The sequence below is a fragment of the Pelodiscus sinensis genome, chromosome 1 (genome assembly GCF_052426305.1).
Source record: "Pelodiscus sinensis isolate ZL-2025 chromosome 1, ASM5242630v1, whole genome shotgun sequence".
Taxonomy (NCBI): Eukaryota; Metazoa; Chordata; order Testudines; family Trionychidae; genus Pelodiscus; species Pelodiscus sinensis.
Window position 1 is genome coordinate 288,833,793 of NC_143052.1, and position 24,963 is coordinate 288,858,755.

General features: G+C 45.9%; 2 protein-coding genes across 5 annotated transcripts in view; one reads left to right on the forward strand and one right to left on the reverse strand.

Moving 5' to 3' along the window:
- The window catches only part of ELF1 (E74 like ETS transcription factor 1), a 129,723-nt gene extending 110,242 nt beyond the window's left edge, over positions 1–19,481 (reverse strand). The window contains exon 1 of one of the 4 annotated variants that reach the window (XM_075918946.2): positions 19,360–19,481. The gene's annotated coding sequence lies outside the window, so the exon portion shown is untranslated. Of the gene's footprint in view, positions 1–17,687; positions 18,494–18,840; positions 19,186–19,233 lie in introns of those variants that run through there. The other 3 variants (XM_075918942.2, XM_075918943.2, XM_075918944.2) reach the window with 3 other exon arrangements.
- The window catches only part of WBP4 (WW domain binding protein 4), a 29,147-nt gene continuing 23,533 nt past the window's right edge, over positions 19,350–24,963 (forward strand). Inside the window, exon 1 of the mRNA XM_075918949.2 lies at positions 19,350–19,482. Coding sequence (XP_075775064.1) covers positions 19,481–19,482 — 2 coding nt within the window. The 5' untranslated portion in view covers positions 19,350–19,480. The remainder of the gene's footprint in view (positions 19,483–24,963) is intronic.

Here is a 24,963-nt window from a genome sequence, read left to right on the forward strand (position 1 = left end):
AAAGATCCAGATGACCTTATTAGAGTATGATATTCTGTATTATTCTATATTGGATTTCTAGCTGGAAGTATTGTTATACTTCTTTCTATGTGACAACATTATTCACCATCGTGGTACTTAATTGCAGTTCCTACATCAAGGAACAGAATAAACTCCATGGCTATGTCTACACTGGTAAGATCTTGCGCAAAAACTCTTTAGCGCAAGAGTTCTTGCGTTAAAGTAGTTGTGCAGAGAGCGTCTACACTGGCATGTGCTTTTGTGCAAGAGCATCCTTGCCAGTGTAGATGCTCTCTTGCGCAAGAAAGCTCTGATGGCCATTTTAACCATAGGGCTTTCTTGCGCAAGATATTCATGTTGCCTGTCTACACTGGCCTCTTGCGCAAGAACAGTTGCGCAAAAGGGCTTATTCCTGACCGAGAGTGTTCTGGCGCAAGAAGCCCTGATTTAATACATTAGAACATCAGTTTACTTGCGCAAGAACATGGCCAGTGTAGACAGGCATCAAGTTTTTGCGCAAGAGCAGCCGCTTTTGCGTAAGATCGCGCCAGTTTAGACACAGCCCCTTTCCTCTTCCACAGCTTAAAAAAATCCCCTTTACAATGTATGAGACAGACTCCTTTCAAAAAAAATTTCCCTCTCCATTCTCTTGACTAATACCTGGAAAGCTGAATTTTCCCCACCTCTTTCATAAAACATCTCTTACAAAAAGGAAAAGGACAGAGTTCAGGATTCCATTCAATACCCATATCTTTTCTGCAGAAAATCTTACATGATGATGCACAGCAAGGTGTAAAATTCTAAAATTTTCTGCACCAGTAGTTCTGTTTCTTAAGGCAGAAAATCAGGCTTTCTTGTCATCCCTCTGATAAGCCCAAAGGGCACCCTATCACATCCCATGCATGTTTAGTGGCACAGGCTAAAGAAGATATCAAAGCAATAGCTTTTCCCAGAGCAGCAACAGATGCTGAAACAGAAGCTGCTGCAGATACAATATGAACTGTCTTCTAGTGGGACACAATGTGTTCAGTTTCCAGCTTGAATACACTGTGCATAATCAAATCACTAAACAAGGTCAAGCAAAAATTCAGCCACTGAAGCTCTAGTAGAGTTATTAAAAGGAAAAAAAACAGTTTGCTGAAAGAAGCAGCTTGCTAAAATTCACTTAGATGCTGGTACATGGCCATGTACTTCAAGAATTCTAATTGCTTAATGCAAGAACGTAGGAGTGGAGCGGGTATGGGGGATACAGAATCTCTATATTTACATATAAAACAAAAGCTACAACAGAACCTTTCTGGAACTTCAGAGTGTTTAAACGCCACACGTGGATTTAGCCAGCATACTCAATGGGTAAAAAAAAGTTGCCTCATTCCCAATATAAATAAATCAACAATACCAAACTCATTCTGTGGATCACGCTAAATTACATTTTCATTTAATGTCCATGGCTACATTAACTTCTTTAGCGTGACCCACAGAATAAATGTGAAGGCTGCACAAAGTAGAAAGATAGAAAGAGGCAAAAATAATAAAATTTTCAATAAAAAACTTGAATTAATTAGGCACATTACCATTACATTCCCCATCAGTAGAGAAAAAAAGTATGTAGACTTCAAGTACTATTGTCATTTCTGCCTTTTATTTATTTGGCCTTGTGTGTGTGTGTAACTCCCCTATTAACATACAGACTCTGAGCTATTAGGTGCTCAAATTAGGCATGCATTGTGTGCCTGAGTTATCTGAAAATCTTGTTTTTGAAATTTAGCTCTTAAAATGTCACCATTAGCCTTCAGATCTGATATTCCATTAAGATGAATGGAGGTCATTTTACACCTCTCTGAGCTGTTGTCTCTGACTAAAACTGCATTACATCAATTAACAATCATAAGGCCTGGATAGTTTTAGTTTAATGACCTGACTCTAGTGTAAAACCTTAGCAACATTAAGGCAAAATATGTATGGGATGTATGACAAGTCAGATATGCCAGTCTGTTGACACAAAAACATCTGAGGCTACTATGAAGGTTTTGCACTGGGGTACAAGTTTAATAAAGTTGCAGTTCACTCTGCAACACTTTTCACTCTGTTGAAGGGATATAACAGGATGGCTTGCCTTAGGGGCAGGAGGGCCTAGGGTTAGCCAACCCTGATTAGGAAGGAGCCACAATTGGATTGGATCAGGTGATTTCACTATAGAAGCTGCAGGAAGAAGTAGGAGGCCTGAGTTGCTGGGTCTGATAAAGAACTGTGGAAAAGATACTTCTGAGGAGAGAGCCGCAAGTCTGGTCTCAGATAGGAACCAGGGCATGGGCAGTCATCCCAGTGATCAGAGCTACAGGTGATCAAGCTTGAGGGATCACGCTCATGTCTGTAGCCAGGGTCCAGAGCAAAGGGTCACATACCAAAGTCAATGACTAGGGACCAGAACAAAGGGTCAGAGTGGAGCCAATAGCCAGGAACAGGCAGAAGAGTTAGGAACTGGGCACATAGCAAGACAGCAAGAATAAGGCAGTGTCTGTCTCAGCAGCAACTCAGGACTTGCCATTCTCACAGTCAGCTTCCTAGTACTCCCTCCAGAATTAAATTAGGTCTGGGCTAACTAGAAGTCATAAGAAAGGCTGCCAGACATTTCTTCTGGGGGCAGCACATCCCATAGTGACTGGTTTCACAGGATACATGGTGTGTGGACTGCTGCTCTCATAGTAGCATGGAAATGCTACCCACCAGGAGCCTTGCAGACAAGGTCTAAGACACACAAATCCTCACACTCCATGCCTGTAGTAGTGGTATACAGGGTATGTGTCGCTGCACTGAAAGACAAGTCATGTCCACATTGCAGAGTGTCCTTACAGAAGTCAGTGAGCAGCTCTGGCAGCCAGGAGACAGCTGGGAAAGGCTTAGGTACACCACTAAAAATAACATAGACAGTGTTTGAGCATGTAGAGCAGGGGTGGGGAACCTAAGGCTTCGGGGGCTGCATCTGGCCCCAGCTTTCCTGAATCTGGCCCGAGGCTCAAGGCTCCCACACCAGCATTGGGCAGCCCATGCTGGCACTCCAGACCACCCCTCCACGGAGCTGGAGCACACAAAATCTACTAGGCAGGTCCCTCCTAGGCTCTGGTGTGCGAGGGGATGTGGGGATTGTCTTTCTGCTTCTCAGTTGGGGGCCATATCAGTAAGGATATGGGGGCATTTTTATTAATTTCTCACTTGTGTGCAACCCTTGACTGATTTTTCTGTGGGTTAGTGGCCCTCACCCAAAAAAGGTTCTCCACCCCAATGAAAGAGCCATGTATGGTAATTTAGGATTGTAAAAGGGGTGAGGAGTCCTGTGGCACCTTATAGACTAACTGAAGGGTTGGAGCATAAGCTTTCGTGGGCAAAGACCCACTTCATCAGATGCATGTAGTGGAAATTTCCAGAGGCAGGTATACATATGCAGTCCAGAATCAGGCTGAAGATGACAAGGTGGTTCCAATCAGGGAGGACGAGGCCCACTTCTAGTAGCTGATCTGGAGGTGTGAATTCCAAGAGAGGAGAAGCTGCTTTTGTAGTTAGCGAGCCATTCACAGTCTTTGTTTAATCCTGAGTTGATTGTGTCAAACTTGAAGATGAACTGTAGCTCAGCAGTTTCTCTTTGAAGTCTGGTCCTGAAGTTTTTTTGCTGCAGGATGGCTACCTTTAGATCTGCAATTGTGTGTCCAGGAAGACTGAAGTGTTCCCCTACAGGTTTTTGTATGTTGCCATTCCTAATATCTGATTTGTGTCCATTGATTCTTTTACGTAGGGACTGTCCAGTATGGCCGATGTATATAGCAGTGGGGCACTGTTGGCACATTATGGCATATATAACGTTAGTAGATGTGCAGGAGAATGAACCAGTGACAGTATTGCTGATCTGGTTAGGTCCTGTGATGGTGTTGCTGGTGTATATATGTGGGCAGAGTTGGCACCGAGGTTTGTTGCATGGATTGGTTCCTGAGTTAGAGTTATTATGGTGCGGTGTGTAGTTGCTGGTGTATGCTTCAGGTTGGTGGGTTGTCTGTGGGCAAGGACTGGCCTGCCTCCCAAGGCCTGTGAAAGTGAGGGATCATTGTCCAGGATGGGTTGTAGATCACTAATGATGCGTTGGAGAGGTTTTAGCTGAGGACTGTACGTGATGGCCAGTGGTGTTCTGTTGGTTTCTTTTTTGGGCTTGTCCCGCAGCAGGAGGCTTCTGGGTACGTGTCTGGCTCTGTCAATCTGTCTCCACCACACCACACGATCCATTGTTTACAGCCAAGCACTGAGGTACAACCGCATATGCTCCAACCCCTCAGACAGAGATCTACACCTACAAGATCTTCAACAAGCATTCTGTAAACTACGATACCCACACGAGGAAATGAGGAGTCATCTCGAGCCTGATTCTGGCTTGCATATTTATACCTGCCTCTAGAAATTTCCACTACATGCATCTGACGAAGTGGGTCTTTGCCCACGAAAGCTTATGCTCCAACACTTCAGTTAGTCTATAAGGTGCCACAAGACTCCTTGCAGCTTTTGCAGATTCAGACTAACACGGCTACCCCTCTGATACTTAGGATTGTAGTGCATCTCTTCTCTCCTTGCCTGAGCAGTGTCCCTCTGTGTGCATTGCTACTTATACCTGTGCTAGCTTGCTGTACAATGTCTGTACTCCACAAGATTCCATACATGTAGAGCTATGATGGAAATGTAACAGAGAGACTTGAAGGGAGATATTGATAGCAGTGGACTGCAGAGTCACAGAAGCATGGCAGACAGCTAATCCCACTACAAAGGGAAACTGAAAATTGTATTGGGTGTTGGAATGTTATTGACAATGCTCTAGGCAATGTGAAATGGGAGGCAAGGGACTTTTTCCCTTAATATCTTATGTCTGTGCTTTTCAGGTTTTAAATTGGTGGGGTTTTAAATTCAATGCTTTTCAGGTTTTAAATTCATGATTCAACTTGAATGGTCCCTAAATGAAATCTGTACATTTATTTCCTTGGGGGCTTCCCCCCAAAGGGTTTACATGTATCTGTGGGTAGGTTCTGTGGATCAATGAGAAAGAATGAGATGACAAATGTCTGAAATGTTTAATTCCTGTATTTTAGTGTCATTCTACAATGTATAGATTATAATAGTTGTTATAAATGTATTATAAAGATGTCTTCTTATTGCATTATTTGTTTTAAAAAGAAAACATCAATAACAAGATCTGTTAGACGCCACCATAACATTCCTTCACATGGGTCAACAACAGAATTAAACAATAAACTTTTGGACCCTTAGAACATATCTCTGTTACTTGAACTATAGGGCTATGTCTACACTGCTCCTTGTGAGCAAAAAAATATGCAAATGAGGCAAAGCGTGGAATATCGCCACGCCTTATTTGCATAATTAATTAGGCTCCATTTTTGCGCAAGAGGCTTTTGCGCAGGAGCCATTCTTCCTCTTTTTTTCAGGAAGATCGGCTTTTACATAAGAGATTTCTACGCAAAAAGGAGCATAATTAATTATGCAAATGAGGTGCGGTGATATTCCAAGCTTCGCCTCATTTGCATTTTTTTTGCACAAGAGGGGGCAGTGTAGACATAGTCTAGGAATATTTGCTAATCTGTGTTTAGTTCACACACTAGAAGAGACTTAACATACTTTCCCCATGGATTGCATCAAGAGTGAGGAACCTTTTTTGAGACCGGGGCCACTGGCAAGTGAGAAGTCAAAACCACAAAAACACCACCACCACTCCCCCTAAATACTGATAAGCAGGAAAAAAAAAAGAGAGCCAGACACTCTACTCACTCATAAGAGTCAAGGAACCAGGGAGTCCCCCGCACTCCAGCTCCATGCGGGTCACCAAGGCTCAGGTCAGACTAACTCTTCTGAGAGCCTGGAGGTAGTAGTGGGAGCCTAGAGCTAGTAGTAGTTTGTGGGATCCCCTAGACTCTGGGGTGGGGCAAAAAATGAGGGGTTCAGTGTGTGGGAAGAGGCTGCCAGGGACTGGGCTAAGATTGGAGGTGCAGAGTCTGTCTGGGTGTTAGGGTGCAGGAGTAGGCTGGATGTGGGGGTCTGCAGGAGAGGTTTGGGGGATGTAGGGTCAGGGTGGGAGGGAGCTGGGCAGGAGGGGTGCAGGAGAGAAATGAGGGTGTGAGGTCTGGCCCAAAGGGAACAAGGGATTGAGGTGCCTACCTGGCACAGTTTCCAGGGAAGGAAGGGACCCCAGTGGCTTCGTACTGCCCTGTGGTGGTTGGTATTGTCCCATGCTGCTCCCATGGGCCTGGATTTCCGGCTAATGGGAGTGACGGGAGTGAAGCCTGCAAGCAAAGTGCAGGGGACAGAGCTTCCCTGCATGCCATTCCAGGTACAGAGCCACTTTCTCTCCCCACCAGACAGACCCTGCGAGCCAGATGCAGCCTATGGCTTGCCTCAATCTACCCTGCAAAGCTCAGCCCCCCACCTAAGCAACATGCAGTAGTGCTGCCGCTCCAGCCAGGGGAAGCATCCCACCATGTGGCTGGAGCACCAGCACCAACTTGTCCTTCTGCTGGGAGTGGGAGCAGAGCTCCAAGCCCCATGGACCAGATCAAGGTAAGCCATGGGGCACATCCGGCCCACAAGCCTCAGGCTCCCCATCCCTGAGTTACATAGCTGCTTACTGGACAGCAATCACATATCGGAGACAGGTCGCTGATTTTGGGAGAAGAGTGTTATTTAGTGATCATATAACTCAGGCCTGGGGAGAAATACCTCCATGAGCCAGATCTAGCCCACCAAACTGCTGGATTCAGCCCGCAGGCTCCTGACTGCCCCTCACACGCTGATGAGAAAAGCAGCTACTTCACAGTGTTATTTGAACAGCTGAGAGCCCGGGGGAGAGGAGGAGAAGCTTCCAACACTGCTCCTGGCCCCAGCACAATCCCATTGGCTGGAAACTGGCCAATGGGTGCTGCCTGTTGTCAAACACCCACCCCCTCTCAGGCTCCTTGCTATTCGAAAACCACATGGCCCCTAAAGCCTGGCCAGTGGAGGGAGGGGGAGGGGGAAGGCGAGTCAGGCTGTCTGTCTGTCTGTCTGTCTGAGAAGGCTGATGGCTGGGAGTCAAACTGGCAAGTCTCCTGGCCAAAACCTGCCTCTAGCACCCCAACCCCTTCAACCTAGTCCCCTAACCCCAGATTAAAACTGCTTCCTTCACTCAAACTCCCTCACAGACCCCACACACTCTCTTGCACCCTAATCTCGTATTGCAAGCTCCCTTGCACTCAACCTCCATCCCAGACTGTGCACCTCCTCCATCAATATGGATGAGTGTGGCCCTTGACCAAATTGTTGGAGTGGCCTCCCATCAAAAATTATTACCCACCCTTGATCTAGTCTAACCCAATGGTTCTCAATGTTTCCAGACTACTCCACCCTCTTCGGGAATCTCATTTATCGTCCATACCCCATGTTTCACCTCGCTTAAAAACTTGCATTAACCTTGCATGGTATCCCTAGCCTCTGTTTCTCTGGAGGTGGGTGATAGGGGAGGATCATGTGAGGATTACCTGTTGTGATCCCTCCCTCTGGGGCATCTGGTATTGGCCACTGTTGGCAGACAGGATACTGGGCTAAATGGACCTTTGATCTGACCTAGTATGGCCATTCTTATGTTCTTATTCTTTAGTTTTAGCCTTATGTAGCAGGACTTGGGTTTTCTGCACTGACCATGGCAACCCCATTAAAACAAACCCACAGTTTGAGAACTGCTGATATGGTATATAGAACAATGTAAACAAATTACTGTCTGCATGAAATTTTAGTTTGGGGTGGGCAATAATGTACCCTGTGGTACATCAGGGTTAGTCCCTAGTAGGCTGCCAGACACGTTAAGTGTTTGCAGGGTATGCCTGCTTCCCGCAGCACCGCAGCAATGGTGAACTACGGCCAATGGGAGCTGCAAACAGCTGTAACTACAGATTCTCAGGTAAATAAAGTAACTGGTGGCACGCCAGTTGCTAACCCTTGCAAACCACATCCATTGCCCACCACTGTTTTAGTTTATACTGTGTTCACTAATGCTTTTAATGCAGCCTATTGTAAACCAGGAAAATACTAGATGAATTGATGTAACCCCTGGAAGGCCTCCACATACCCCTAGCTGAGAATCACTGATCTAACCAAAGCATGCTCACTATGAAAGAAAGCATTATGCAAGGCTCAGAAGTTCAGATTTGGGCCTACTGTGCTGCAGTTGTAGGTTCTAAGCCTGCAGTGACTCTGTGTGAGAGATATAGAGCTGCTATGTAATGTCATATCTGTCACACTATGTTCATAAGGCACGAGTTAAATCTTATTGAATTTAATAGCTTTGAGTCCATTATATTGAAAATGTGAATGTGTGTACACCACTGGGGGATTTTATGGACTTTCTTTAAGAGGAAGGAGGATTAATGAAGTCTCTGAACTATAACATGACCTTCAAAAGCAGCAATGGGCAAAAGGGCCTCTGTGGGCCGGATTTGACCTGCCAAGCAGGTTGATCTGGCCCACAGAAGTTCTGCCAATCAGGGCCTAAGGATGGGGGCATGCACGGTGCTTAGAGTCTACCCTGGCAGTTGACTCTAAGTGCTGTGCATCGGAGGGCAGGGAGCGAGAGACTTCACTGTTTTCCCCATCCCCAGGCCAATCGGGGCCTGGGAGCAGGTGGAAAGCATGCAAAGTCTCCTCCCACCCTACAAGGGGCTTGGCCCTTAGAGTCAATTGCCAGCTGCTGCTCAGCTGGGAGGTGACTAAGCATGGAACTCCTGATAGACTTGGGGGTGTGAGGGGAGCACACAAAATCTTGGGGAAAGGGACAGGGGGCAAAGACTTTATGTGCTCCCCCACCTGCAGACCAGTCAGGGTCTGTGGGCAGGGAAGCACGGAAGTGTCCTGGCCCCGCCCATTCTGCCTGAGGCCCCACCCTTATGGGGCTAACCAGTGCAACTTAAGACATTTTTGAAGTCGCCCCCAATCAAAAATTATTTCCTGCCCCTGTTCAAATGACTATGTTGAACAATGCAGAATACAACTGATTTACAATTTCTAAGTAGAATTCTTAAAAAGTACTGGGGAGGAGGAGATTACAAGCCCCTCCTAGGAAATCAGCCTTTGAGGCTTTGCATGGGGAGGTAGGATGGGAGTAGGAAGACCTTTCGTCTGCTGATCATCTGTAATAGGAGGACGATTCAAAGACTCAATCTGAATTCTCCAGGGGCCAACAGCCAAAGATTATTTTTGGATAAAAAGCCTGGTCCTAAACAGGCTTTGGGCTTTTGTTCCAATCCCACAAATGACAAGGACCTCTAGCCCACAATCCTTAGGGAGGGGTTTGAAGGACTAATAATTGGAATAACTAATACAAATCAGAACCTTTCAGGAGGTGGGGGGTGAAGATTGACCTCTACTAAGATTATTACCATACATGTAGGTTATATTGCTTTTAAATGCAGTACTTTTACCTTAAGATTAGTAGTAGTGTAGTAACTTATAACTGTAACAATTACAGGTATACTGTCTGAGGAAAGAAGAAAAGCAGGTCTGCTGCTGAGGCAGACTCTGGCAATGGCTAGGGAGACAAAAGTCTAACAGTAGACATCCTTATTGAATCACTGAAGGGAAACAGAGCTGCAGTTGCCCTCAACTGTGACACTGAGGTCTAACAATTGTACAAGCACTGAATGCAACTTGGTGAATGAAGGGAAGTTATTGTATATTTGGATTATAAGACTTTCCTCTATAAATTCACTGAATCCATCTTAAGAGAGGACTGTGGGGGAGTAAACAAGGAAGCAACACTAGCAGTGCCAAACACACAGTTAGAAAATAAATGGTGGCTGCTGTAAACTTCAAAGAACCTGTCTCCACTCAGTTGCAAACTTTGCTTTGCCCAAGATGGAGTTACTAAATTAAAAAGGCTACAATAGTGTTAAAGTGTTTTATTCCTAAAAAGTGGAGTGAGTTGTCAGGGTCTGTCAAGGCAGCATCAGCGAGTTCTAAAAGAGCAAGAAGTCGACTAAGAGACTCTATGGAAGAATTTATCAGGTGCTAGTGCTGCTATGGTCCCCATGTAGGAGATAGGGGAAACACCTGGGACATGCATAATTTGTTTTATTGTTTTAAGTTCTTTATTCTGAAACACTTTTATTTAAAATAAATGATACATGGTTTTAAGGATGCTGTTTGGTCACTGATTATCACTGTAAGTGCCACAGAAGAGATGAAACTACAGCGTCTAAACCAGAGCTAACTGATTATTTTTTGACAAGGTCCCAATTTCTTGGTCAATGTACAATATCCAGGTTCCCAAGAAATAATAAAAAAAACCAGCAATAATAAGCAAATAAAAAGATGTTGGGGTTTTATCAAAAGCATCTGGTAGTCTGGATTGGGCCTATTGACCATCCTTGATCTAAGCCTAAATTAGAGCTGCTCAACCAATCACAGTACTAAACTGGGAAAACTCCAGTCATCTGAAGAAGTGGGCTGTGCCCATGAAAGCTCATGATACCATCTACATGTTTTGTGAGTCTATAAAGTGCTACCAGACCATTTGTTGTTTTTTACAGTACTAAAAGTCTGTCACATAGGATCTGGCCTGAGATTAGGAGAATTGCATGATTTCATACCCAATGCTTTGTTAATTAACTTGTAAAATAAATTAGCAACTCATACTTCACTATCTTAACAGGTTGGGATTAGGGATGTTAAAGAGCAGGTAATTGAGTAAACATGTAACTGCTGAAAGTTTAAACATTTACACGGTTATCCAAACCTGCAGCACAGAGCGGTAGCCAGTGTGTACACTGGGAGCCAGCTTTTAAGCCGGCTCCCAGTGCACACCGGCTCCTTTCTGCCACTCCACTCCTGGAGAGCCATATGCCACCCTCACGCTGCTACCTTTGACACAGAGGCAGCAGCATGAGTTGGCAGCTTACTCCCTGGGAGCTGGCGTGCACCGAAAGCCAGTTTTAAAGTTGGCTCTTGGAGACCACCAGCTGCTGCCCTGAGCTTCTGCCTCTGATACAGCTCAGCATGCAGCATCTCATTGGCAACTCCTCAGACTCCCCTGCTAAGCTGGCCCATCTGAGCACTGGCAGACCAGGTACCATTCCAGGCAGCAGGGAAGAAAGCCAATGAGCCAAGGGAACTGACTTCCACATATCCATGCATGCATGAATGCTGTTCACGCAAAATGCAGCAGTCAAACTGCATCTATGCTTTTTACTCCAAGCACATGTATTAAGCTATCAGAGGGGTAGCCGTGTTAGTCTGGATCTGCAAAAGCTACAAGGTGTACTGTGGCACCTTATAGACTAACAGAGGGTATGTCTACACTACCCTCCTAGTTCGAACTAGGAGGGTAATGTAGGCATACCGCACTTGCAAATGAAGCCCAGGATTTGAATTTCCCGGGCTTCATTTGCATAAGCGGGGAGCCGCCATTTTTAAAACCCCGCTCGTTCGAACCCCGTGCAGCGCGGCTACACGGGGCACGAACTAGGTAGTTCGAACTAGACTTCCTAGTTCGAACTACCGTTACTCCTCGTGGAATGAGGAGTAATGGTAGTTCAAACTAGGAAGCCTAGTTCGAACTACCTAGTTCGTGCCCCGTGTAGCCGCGCTGCACGCGGTTCAAACGAGCGGGGCTTTAAAAATGGCGGCGCCCCGCTTATGCAAATGAAGCCCGGGAAATTCAAATCCCGGGCTTCATTTGCAAGTGCAGTATGCCTACATTACCCCGCTAGTTCGAACTAGCGGGGTAGTGTAGACATACCGGCTACGTCTACACTGGCCCCTTTTCCGGAAGGGGCATGTAAATTTCACGAGTCGTCGTAGGGAAATCCGCGGGGGATTTAAATATCCCCCGCGGCATTTAAATAAAAATGTCCGCCGCTTTTTTCCGGCTTTTAAAAAAGCCGGAAAAGAGCGTCTAGACTGGCCCCGATCCTCCGGAAAAAGTGCCCTTTTCCAGAGGGTCTTATTCTTACTTTGAAGTACTTACTTTGAAGTAAGAATAAGCCTCCGGAAAAGGGCACTTTTTCCGGAGGATCGGGGCCAGTCTAGACGCTCTTTTCCGGCTTTTTTAAAAGCCGGAAAAAAGCGGCGGACATTTTTATTTAAATGCCGCGGGGGATATTTAAATCCCCCGTGGATTTCCCTACGACGACTCGTGAAATTTACATGCCCCTTCCGGAAAAGGGGCCAGTGTAGACGTAGCCACCCAGATGAATTAGAGCATAAGCTTTCGTGGGCAAAGATCCACTTGTGCATCTGACAAAGTGGGTCTTTGCCCAAGAAAGCTTATGCTCCCCAATACATCTGTTAGTCTATAAGGTGCCACAGGACTCCTTGTCACTTTTGCATGTATTAAGCTGTCACTGTTAAATGCACTATGTTCAGCTTCCACTGAAAAGTCCTGAGCCAGAGAGATACTTCCCATAACTAACATTACATCAAAATCACATTCTGCGCAACATGGGGTACAAAGCACAGATCCCAGAGTTTAAATGTCTTGCAAAAGGTACTCCCCCAAAAACTATGCAATTGCTATTGCAAAGCCCAAGTGTTCAAAATTCATGAGTCACACCATTAAAAAACGTTCTTCTTTGTATTTTGGTGTCTTGAAATTTTTAGCGGTTACACATTTACACAGCACTGGGAGCAGGGGAAGTGCTGCATGTAATCATTTACACCATGTGACCCCCGGCTTACCTGGATCCAGCCCCCAGAGGCATTGGGGAGCCCATACTGGCATTCCATCTCTCCTGCTGCAGGGCTGGAGCACACAGAATCTACTAGGCTTGGCCACCCCTAGATTCTGATGTGTGAGCGGAGTGTCTTCTCCCTCTGTTGGGGGCCACGTCAGTGAGGGTTGTTTGGTTTTGTGGGGGGGGGGGTTCTTTGTTGGTTGGGTTTTTTTGCTTCTGATTTGTGTGTGTGTGTGGCTCCAGACTGATTTTTCTGTGGGACAACAGCCCCGACCCAAAAAAGGTTCCCCAGCTTTGATTTATATACTACCACATTTCTAGTAATGATAAGGACTAGAAATTTCCTTGTTTAAAAATATAAGTGTGTTCAAGTTTCTGAGCTAGGACATCACAAGAACATAGCAAATATTTTGAGACTCACAACAGTTGGCAAAACTGCAATCCATGGAAAATGTCAAAACAGCAATCACATTGGAACTCTTATAATCCTATCAAAATCAACCTAATTTCAAATTCAGATAAACACTCAAACTTTATTTTCTGTTTCACTTTTTACCATGGCTATATTGGTCAAGAATATTAAGAAGCATGATCTCTAATGCAGATGAAGTTATAAATAAACATCAAAATTTTGCTTTTACTGATGCATCTTGTTTTTCTCATAGGCGGTGATTGTATTGTACTGAACAAAGCATCTTTGCCAGTTTAGTTATGCCCACTCTAGGGGTACATCTACACAGCATAGCTTAACTCGAAATAAGCAACTCAAACTGTTCTCTGTCAATTGCGTAACATTTCAAAATAGCTTATTTTGAAATTGGGAGCATCTACACAACACTTATTTCAAAAGAGAGCACTCCTCCTCCAATTTCCCTTAGTCCTCGTAAAATGAGGGCTATAGGAGCTGGAGTAAGAAGTCCTCCAGCTTGACAGTATTTCAACATTACTTCGAAATTACTGCCTGCTGTGTAGACATGGACTAAGTTATTTTGAAATAACACTAGTCATTTCGAAATAATGTTGCTGTGTAGATGGAACTCTAGGGGAACTTGGGCCAGTACAGCATACTGGTATTCCCATACTGGTAAAGCATTCCCAGGTTGGAGACAGTCTAAATTTCATTATAAAAACCCATCTTGCTTATCACTTAGTTTGACTTCTCCAGTTCTCACTATATGGGAGGTGGAGAGGGAAAGTGGGAAGGTATAAGGCAGGGGTGGGGAACCTAAGCCCCGTGGCAACATCTGGATTTAATCCCCGAAGCTCAGGGCTCCCCACCAGCATTGAGGAGCTTACACTGGTACTCTAGCTACCCTGCCATCCCCCCGTGGGCCTGTAGCACACGAAGTCTACTAGCCTGGGCACCTCTAAGCTTTGATGTGCAAGAGGATTGTGGGGATGGGGAGTGTCTTTCTCCTCCTCAATCAGGAGCCATGTCAGTGAGGGTTTTTATTTTCCTCACTTACGTGCGGCCTCCCAACCGATTTTTCTGTGGGTCAGTGGCCCCTGACCCAGACAAAGTTCCCCCTCCAGTATAAAGTAACTGGTAACCTTGCTCTCTATTGAAATACCACTTATTTAAAATTTCACACGTTAAAAACTTAGGCACAAAAGAAGTAAATTAAGGATGCAGTGTTCCTTTTTTTTTTTTTTTTTTTTTTTGCTCAGCTACAGCATAGAAATAGATGTTACAGTAAAAAAAAATGAAGTAAACATGGAACTACAAACATGATGTTTTCATAAATATGTAGGACTCAAATGTAGCTCCGAAATCAAATGAAATATTCACTTTTATTATGGAAGCATTCTCAAGGATACTACAAGTTTGTGTCCAACGCTTCAATTTGATCCAAGCAGGCAAACAGCTGGAAGTCTGTTCCAGTTCATGAAATTTAGGTACAGCCCCAGGCTGTTGGTAAGCTACCAATTCAGTCCCTGCTCAACTAGTCTCATTTTACCTACCTAACAAAATAAAAAGATCTGAATGAAGTTTTTTAGAAATGGGTGCCTGAAGTTAGGCTCCGATGTTCATATTCAGGATTCTAAATAAGCAGCCAGGTTTTTAGGAGGGCTGAGCACCCATTTCTCTCTGACCTTTTGGGTACTTAGTACTTTTTTTAAATCAGTTCACTTTGGAAGTCTAAGAAATTTTTTAAAATGTCTTGGCCCAAATGTAAATATATATGTGCCAAAGATGATTTGACAGATGTATAAAGTAGCTCCGCCAGCTTTTGTGGTACAGTTGACTTCCGATAATCTGGAACCTATGGGACCCAGGTGGTGCCGGATTATCGGATATGCTGGATTATCAGGAGGTACTATAAAATGGTTTTATATATATATATATATATATATACACACACACACACACACAGTATATACTGTATATAAAGTGTTTTTAACCCTTTTTATTGTAGCACAAGCACTGTCCAGCGTCACACAATGCCAGTGGCAGACTGACTCGGTCCCATCCAATTTCGCTTGGTTCAGCTGCTGCCTTGTGAAAGGGTAAGCAGTGAGGTAGTAAAGTTTGCGGATGATACCAAACTGTTTAGATAGTCAAGACAGAAGCAGACTGAGGGACTACAAAAAGATCTCACCAAACTGAGTGATTGGGCAACAAAATGGCAAATGAAATTTAATGTGGATAAGTGTAAAGTAATGAACATCGGGAAAAATAACCCCAACTATACGTACAGTATGATGGGGGCTAATTTGGCTACGACAAATCAGGAAAGAGATCTTGGAGTTATCGTGGACAGTTCTCTGAAAACTTCCACACAGTGTGCAGCGGCGGTCAAAAAGGCAAATAGGATGCTAGGAATTATTAGGAAAGGGATAGAAAAAAAGACCCAGAATATCTTACTGCCCCTGTATAAAACTATGGTATGCCCACATCTTGAATACTGTGTACAGATGTGGTCTCCTCACCTCAAAAAAGATATTTTGGCCTTGGAAAGGGTTCAGAAAAGGGCAACTAAAATGATTAGGGGTTTGGAGCGGGTCCCATATGAGGAGAGGTTAAAGCGACTGTGACTTTGCAGTTTAGAAAAGAGGAGAAGACTGAGGGGAGATATGATAGAGGTCTATAAAATCATGAGTGGTGTGGAGAGGGCCGATAAAGAAAAGTTATTTATTAGTTCCCTAAATAGAAGAACTAGAGGACACCAAATGAAATTAATGGATAGCAGGTTTAAAACTAATAAAAGAAAGTTCTTCTTCACACAGCATGTAGTCAACCTGTGGAACTCCTTGCCAGAGGAGGCTGTGAAGGCTAGGACTATAATAGAGTTTAAAGAGAAGCTAGATAATTTCATGGGGGTTAGGTCCATAAAAGGCTATTAGCCAGGGGATAAAATGGTGTCTTTGGCCTCTGTCTGTCAGAGGATGGAGAGGGATGGCAGGAGACAAATTGCTTGACCATTGTCTTTGGTCCACCCTCTCTGGGGCACCTGGTGCTGGCCACTGTCGGTAGACAGGATACTGGGCTAGATGGACCTTTGGTCTGACCCAGTATGGCCATTCTTATGTTCTTGTGACTCGTTTTTTGCTGAAGCTCACTCATTAGGCTCTTGCCATTTTGATGCCAGACTATTGGGAGTGCCGTACAAAACTGGATGCCGGACTATTGGAGTTTGACTGTACTTAGTCCATGCTGGCTCTGTGACAATTGTTTTAGGCTCACATTTCACTAAAAGTTAACAGGCTTCTGAAGCACACAATACAGTGCAAGTATACCATAGTATAAATTTATGAACAGTTTATGAGTTTGGGAGGCTTGAGTTTCTAAAGCCCACAAATTTGGAAAGCAATTTGGTGCAGCTTCTCTTACCTTAGCAATTGTTAAGGCATTTTGAGACAAATTAGGAACCTCAATTTAAAAAACAGTTTTGAATTAGCTTATTCCACATATTCATTTTTTTAATTGACTATTAAATTACTATTGGGCTACTTTAAAGTGTAAATAGAAAGGAATTTTTGCATAACATGCACGTTTGTCCACTAAGGGGCGGCCATGCTTCACCGGGCCCAAAACACATACATGAACATACACAGATATTAAGCCTCAAAAATACTATGCCTGTTGTAAGTCTGGGAACAAAACAAAAAAAGCAGTTAAAAAGAACAGTAAAACCATCCCACTGGGGTTCTGTATGTAAATCACTTAACTTGGTCCCAGTTTTAAATATCTTCATATTAACTTCTCATTTGTGCTACTATGGATTTTAACATGCTGCTACCATTTAACTTTTTGTAGGAGGTCTATAGCACTCTAGTGATAGTTTTTTGATCTGAGGAAGTGGGTCTGGCCCACGAAAGCTCATCATCTAATAAACCATCTTGTTAGTCTTTAAAGTGCTACATTGTCCTGCATTTTGCTTCATAGCACTCTAGGAATTTGTTTCATTTCACTGGATCCACAAAGATTTCGCCAAGTTTCCTAATACTAATTCAGAACAATACTTTTAACAGCTTCTTCAGAGTACTTATGGTGAAATCCAATTTGGAATCTCTAAAGCTGAATGCATAATAAAAAAAAAAGTTAAGACGACGAATTATTTTGTATACAAAGGAAATACTTTTAGACATTAGTCTGTTGCCCAATTCACTCTCAGGAAAATATTCAATTAAATGTTAATAGTCAGCAATATTCCTTTTGTAAATACAAGTTTTAAGTTTAGAGGAATAAAAAAAACCCTGTATGCCTTTTCCACCAAATTCTCATTGAATCATCTTAGCGGATTAATTTCACGGTTTATTTTAACAACTATTTCCAGAGACGAGCATGTAGACCAAGGTTCAACCCAATGCACATTTGATAACTAAGCTGTAAATTACACAAAAAATGGGGGCTTATCATGGAAATGCTGACAGATACATAACTGCCGCCATTAGCTCTGACGTTTTGACCACACAGCCTCCTTCAGAAAAGAGCAAACTTACTTTCTTTTTTTAGGCTGCTCTTTATGAATCCTAAGAGTAAATAAGTTTGTTGCCGTTTTCTACTTTTGTTGTGAATTTGAGATAACTTTTTTGTTCCATTTACAGCCCACTTTTTTTCTCTCTTGCAACAAACAAAATGCCTCTGTGTTTAATGACTCATTTCAGACTTTTCAGTGGACTTCCTCCTCCTCCCCTGGTGATTATAGAAAAAGACTGTCATTTGTGATTACTTCCCCCCCCCCTTTACCCAAACACTTAGATTGTGTAGAAGGAAAGAAAACTAATAAATATATTTGGGGGAGGACACCAAAAGTATGGGGAGGACGAGGAGAATGTTTAGAACTTTAAACTTAAACTATTTCTCCTGTAAAAAGACGGCCATCTGCTCTGTGTTTAAAATAATTCCCAGCCAACTGAGAATAACACCACTATCCGTCTGAGACTTTTCGTCAGTCCTCAGAGTCATAATTATTAAGTGATAAACATCATCAGGTCCCGATGCAGAAACAGCCAATCTGGGGCTGACATGTAGATGTATTCAGAAAGAGGCAGCACACAGGCTGCTACTGCTGCAATGAGCACACACAGTGTTGGGCAAACACGTCTTGTATTTCGCGGAGCCAAGTCTGGGGCCTTTTAGTCCAAGACAAAACCAAAAGTTGCTGAGTGCACAGGTGTGTGTGCACGTAACTTCAAGGCTGCACACCGCACAGGCAGAGCAGCCACCCGAAACTCTCCCAGTCTCTTGGCACCAATGCCAGCACCACAAGGCTACCTGAACCAGGACAGCTGCCACCGGGGGTTGGGGGAACGAGGAGCTCTGGTGAAGGGGGACGTGGAGGAGTCGATGGGTTTGGGGCACTGGATGCGGGGAGTGTCTCAGGTTCCGATGGGGGAAGTGGAGTAAGGGGGGGCGGGGGAGCCTGAGGGGAAGGTGGGGGGAAGCCCGGGGAGTACAGGCAGGGGGGGGGAGCGCCCCAAAGAAGGGGAACAAGGGACCCGTGCGGGGGAGGGGGGAGCTAATACGGGGGGACAGGGGCGAGCAGACGCCGCGGGAGCTGGGTCCCGTGACGGGGGGAGGGGGGAAGCAACACACCGGAGCTCCGGGCGGGGGGGGGGGGGACGGCGCCAGCAGGGACAGTAACGAACTCACGAGGCTCAAACTCCACGGAGAGTTGGCGCAGCCGCGGGGCGCCTCACGCGTAACAGGGACCAGCCGGAGCCAGGCGCTCCCGTGCGTGGCCCTGGTGTCATTCGCCCCACCCCACCCCTGCGCCGCCGGTGGGGGGGGGGGAGCGGGAGAGAGAACCAGCCCGGCGTGGGGGATCGAACCAGTGACGGCGCAGGGGGAGACTCCCCGCGCCCTGGGACAAGCGCAGCTCCCGGACCCGTCGCCCGGGCAGCCCCAGGGGAGCCCCCCGCCCCTCCGCCCCGAAGTTCTGAGGAAGCTGTCTCGCGCCTCCTTCCTCCCCTCAGGTGCGCCACGAGCGCTGGCGCGAGGGGAAGGGGCGTCGGGAGCAGCCCATAGCGCGTGCGAGTCACTCACCGAGCCGCCGTGGCTGCCTGGTTCAGCGGCTCCCCGCGGAGCGCTGGTGACTGACTCTCGCGGGGGGGGGGGAAGAGAGAGAGAGGGAGGCGGGGAGCGCGGCTTGAGCCTTCTCGGCGTCCGTACCTTCAGCCCCTGTGACGGGCCAGACACCCTGCCTAGGCTGAGTGCAGCTGCTCAGGACGTTCGAAAGGGCCCGGCGCGCGGGACTGGGAGCAGCGGCGGCACCCGGAGCAGAGCGGCGGCGATGTGAGTGTCTGTGAGGGGCATCCCAACTGCCCCTCCCCCCCGCGTGTGCCGGGGAGGCGCGGGGAGCCTCTCCCCTCCCCTCTGCAATGAGGGCAGCAGAGACCCTTCCCCCCCCTGCACGGGGCTGCCAACCCCAGCCCACGCTCTGGGGGGGGTTTCTCGGAAGTACACGTGCCCCGCTGCGCAGCAGCCACCTCCCAACAGGAATCTCCTTAGTTTAACAATTCATTCTCCTCCATAGCCTAGGGCAGGAGAGGATGCTGCTTACAACGACCAACGCGTCAAAATAACGTCCTCACCTGTGTTACTACTAACACTCAAGTGATTAATAGAGAGAATTTGACCAATCTGATTCACGTGTTCCTTACTAGGTGCTGGCTGTTTTGTGCCTGTGACTCTAGCTTGTGGGAACTAACCTGAGCACCTCCACTTTCTGTTTTTCGGGAACTTCACTTTCCTGGGCTGCAATTTTTGGGTAGTAAACACTGCAGAGGAGCGTTTATGTTCCACCCCCAACACTGGCATTTGATACGGTCTCGCATGATATTCTTATTGATAAACTAGGCAAATATAACTTAGATAGGGCCACGATAAGGTGGGTGCATAATTGGCTGGATAACCGTAGTCAGAGAGTTGTTGTTAACGGTGCTAAATCCTGCTGGAAAGGGATAACAAGTGGAGTTCCGCAAGGGTCTGTTTTGGGACCCGTACTGTTCAATATCTTCATCAATGATGTAGATATTGGGATAGAGAGTACGCTTATTAAGTTTGCAGACGATACCAAACTGGGTGGGGTTGCAACTTCTTTGGAGGATAGGGACATAATTCAAAAGGACCTTAGCAAGTTAGAGAAATGGTCAGAGGTAAACAGGATGAAGTTTAATAAAGAGAAATGCAAAGTGCTCCACTTAGGAAGGAACAATCAGTTCCATACATACAAGATGGGAAGCGACTGTCTAGGAAGGAGCATGGCGGAAAGGGATCTAGGGGTCATAGTGGACCACAAGTTGAATATGAGTCAACAGTGTGATGCTGCTGCAAAAAAAGCAAATATGATTCTAGGTTGTATCAACATGTGTGTTGTAAGCAAAACTCGTGAAGTCATTCTGCCGCTCTACTCTGCACTAGTTAGGCCTCAGCTGGAGTACTGTGTCCAGTTCTGGGCGCCACGTTTCAAGAAAGATGTGGAGAAATTGGAAAGGGTACAGAAAAGAGCGACAAGAATGATTAAAGGTCTAGAGAACATGACCTATGAAGCCAGGCTTCATGAACTGGGCTTGTTTAGTTTGGAAAAAAGAAGATTAAGGGGGGACATGATAGCAGTTTTCAAATATCTAAAAGGGTGTCACAAGGAGGAAGGAGAAAATTTGTTCCTCTTGGTTTCTGAGGACAGGACAAGGAGTAATGGGCTTAAAGTGCAGCAAGGGAGGTTTAGATTGGACATTAGGAAAAAATTCCTAACTGTCAGGGTGGTCAAATATTGGAATAAATTGCCAAGGCAGGTGGTGGAATCTCCCTCTCTGGAGATATTTAAGAACAGGTTAGATAGACATCTGTCAGGGATGGTGTAGATGGAGCTTGGTCCTGCCTTGAGGGTGGGGGGCTGGACTCGATGACCTCTCGAGGTCCCTTCCAGTCCTATGATTCTATGATTCTAACTTATAAGTAAGCTCATTTATTTTAAGGTGATATAACATCACAGAGAAAACACATGGTTTTTTATATCCAACCCCACGCAAGCCTGACATTTGTAATTGGGACCTATTGGGTCTTGGCTGGATTGCAAGAGTTAACCTCACTTGCTGTCCTCACTGCAACCCATGATAGCCCACATCCAATGTGCCAAAATTTAGACTCAGGGCAGGGGGCACAGGACTCCTAACTCCAGTCCTACTGTCTTCTGTACCCCATAGGATGCTCCATCAGTGCCACAGACACTATGCAACGTGTTACGCTCTACCATGGCTCTTCCTGAAGGATTGAGGTGGCCTGACCTAGATTTCCCTCTTCATGGCTCTTGGCCACCAGGAAGCAGCTCCTGATAGCTTAGCACTTCTGCGCAGTGTGCTTCCAGTGGTGAGGGATCAAGGCCACATGCCCAGCAAGCTGGGTCTGAATCATGCTGCTCCTGCCATGCCACAGTGTGGCTACGTCTAGACTGGCATGATTTTCCGGAAATGCTTTTAACTGAAAAGTTTTCCGTTAAAAGCATTTTTGGAAAAGAGCGTCTAGATTGGCAAGGACGCTTTTCCGCAAAAGCACTTTTTGTGGAAAAGCGTCTGTGGCCAATCTAGACGCGCTTTTGCGCAAAAAAGCCCCGATCGCCATTTTCGCAATTGGGGCTTTTTTGCGGAAAACAAATCTGAGCTGTCTACACTGGCCCTTTTGTGCAAAAGTTTTGCGCAAAAGGGACTTTTGCCTGAACGGGAGCAGCATAGTATTTCTGCAAAAAGCACTGATTTCTTACAGTAGGAAGTCAGTGCTTTTGCGGAAATTCAGGCGGCCAGTGTAGACAGCTGGCAAGTTTTTCCGGAAAAGCGGCTGATTTGTTTAAGTGTTCCACTCTTAAACACAGCCTGTGTGTTTAAGTGTTCCACTCTTACCTGCAGAACAGGTTATTTGGGGTTACCTGAATGCTCCAAGCCTTCTCTGTGCCCGGGTGCTGCTGCAGCTTCCTATTCAGGAAGACAAAGGCCCCTTTTCAGCATAGCTAGCCACAGTGGGACTGACAGATTTGCCAGGTCCCTGGCAAGGTGGTGGGTTTTCATGCTCCCAGAAGGGGTGGGGCCTCAAGTTGAAGGGGCAGGGCTAGAGACAGACAGCCCTCAGTGCCACCCAAAGCATGTCATACTGGCTTCTCCAGCCAGTCCTGGGAGCTGCCCAGAGCACTCAACACTGCACTCTGGCAACAATTTAAAGGACCCAGGGATCTCTCAGTGGCTGTCTGGAATTTGTCATAATATACTTGCTTCAAGCAAGGTCAAACGTGTTCAGCACATAGCAAAGAATGAAGGTTATAATACAAAATGGAAGTTGCACAATAAAATAGAGTCTACAATTTGGTACAGACATATCGCATTCTGTTGCGTTGTTTAAAGGATTTGGGACCTGAAAAACGATGTGAATACTTTTGTTTGGCAGTGAGAGAGCTAAGTCTTCACATGTTTGTCATGCTAGTCCTTGGATACATCTGTTATATCAAAGAACAATGGGAGCTTATCCCAGAACAGCTGCCCGATTTACATCTTTCTCTTACTGTGTTAACCATTTCTATTTCAAGTATTATTTTACCACATATCCAATTAAGGTGGATACAAAAAATTGTAATGTAGCATGTTTTAAAAAGAGAATAGTCCTGCCTTCATATATAATGAACCATGTAACACGTGATAAATATGCAGAGTGCTTAATAATTCCACAAATACCTGAGCATGTGTTTCACTTTATGCTCCATGAGCATGCTTTTCCATTGTGTCCAGCATATCTTAGGTGCAGTGGAGAGGCTGATAGTTCCTTGGTTTTTGTGCCTCACCCACAGGCATCTGAGAGCTGGGGGGTGGGGAAGCCTTAACTCAGTGGTTCTCAAGTGGGGCTCCACAGAGTCCCACAGCTGAAAATGGGTGCCCCGAGCCCTGGCTTCCCTCTGTGCAGCTGAAGCAGAGACCGGTGCAGGACTGAAACCCCAAGCTTCCCCCGCTGCTTTATCCAGGAGCAGCTTGGGGTTGAAACCCCAAATCCCTGAACTAGGAACAGGGGGCTGAAACCTTGAGCCCATGGGCAGAGTTGCAGAAGCACAAGGGTCTTGTATCACTAAACTGCAAAGCCTGACCCAGAGTGGGGCAGTCCTGGAGGCAGCTGCACCTCCTCCTTTCCCCTAGTCCCACTCAGGCTCTACCTCTAGCCAGGTCTTAGCTGGGAAATTGGAGCAAGGCAGTGGTGCTGCTCTGGTGGGTGGTGCCATGGACTGGGTGGCCGTGTCATTTCCCTATTTCCTGCTGGTGCCCAGGATTGCGGCTGCTCTTCAGTTCCCAGCTCCTTTTGACTGCTCATGCAGCTGGTCAGAGCTGTCCAGGAAGCTCTGGGCCCAGCAGAGCCCTCAGGGAGTAGCCACTGACACACAGCCTCATATAGGTGGGTAGCCTGCTAAGGTGAGTTAGGGGATGGAGGTGATGCTTCCACTGACATTAGGCTTTGGCTACACTGTAAATTTATACTGCTTTAACTATACCAGTATAGTTGCAGTGGCATGATCGCCAAAGTGTGGACACAGTTGTAGTTGTAAAAAAGGTTCTCTTTACCAATATAACTGCCTCCACGCTAATGCATGTATCAGTATTAAGGATGTTAAGGACTAGTCGATTTCCCCCCTCCCTTGCTGCCTCTGTCAGATAGAGGCATCAAAGTGGGGGGGGGGAGAGAAGGGGTACTTCAAAGCAGCAGCGCCGCACAGCTGAACCGGGGATCAGCTGTGCAGTGCTGCTGCTTTGAAACCCCAATGCAGCATTTCAAAGGGGCAGCCGCCGCACAGCTGAGCTGCAGATCAGATATGCGGCACTGCTCCTTTAAAACACCGAAGCGCTGTGGAGCCTGGGGTCAGCTGGGGAGTCCCCCACTGACCCCAGACTCCATGGCTTTGAAATGCACAAGAGCCCTCACTGGGGAATCTTGTACATTTCAAAGCAGGCACCTGTGTGCAGCCCAGAGTCAGCGGGACTTTTGCGTTCCTTCACGCATTCCCCAGTGGGAGCTCTTGTACATTTCAAAGGAGGAATGCAGAAGTTCCATTGTGTCTCAACCAGGAGAGAAGGCCCAAGAGGTGCTGTGGGCTTGCTCTGTAATTGCTTATTTCAATTTTTCCAGACTTTGGTATAATACATTTTGGCTACGTCTAGACTGGCATGGTTTTCCGTTAAAAGCATTTTCGGAAAAGCACGTCTAGATTGGCAGGATGCTTTTCCGCAAAAGCACTTTTTGCGGAAGAGCATCCGTGGCCAATCTAGACGCGCTTTTCCGCAAAAAAGCCCCGATCGCCATTTTCGCGATCGGGGCTTTTTTGCGGAAAACTGTACTGTGCTGTCTACACTGGCCCTTTTGGAAAAAGACTTTTGCCCGAACGGGAGCAGCATAGTATTTCCGGAAAAGCACTGACAATCTTACATGAGATTGTCAGTGCTTTTCCGGAAATTCAAGCGGCCAGTGTATACCCCTGGCAAGTTTTTCCAGAAAAGCGGCTGATTTTCCGGAAAAACTTGCCAGTCTAGACACAGCCTTCGGGACACATCCCAGGATATATTCCAGATTTGTTCTTTAATCCTTTGCACAGATTTGAGTTGTCCAAAAGTATAACTTCCCCTCTTCCCAAAATAGTATAGCATTACATTGTTTATTTAAATTCATCATGTTACATGGCCAAAGTATCTATTTTACATTATGTTGATAGTTTTAAAAATATCAGTGTATATTTTTATTGCAGCTATAATA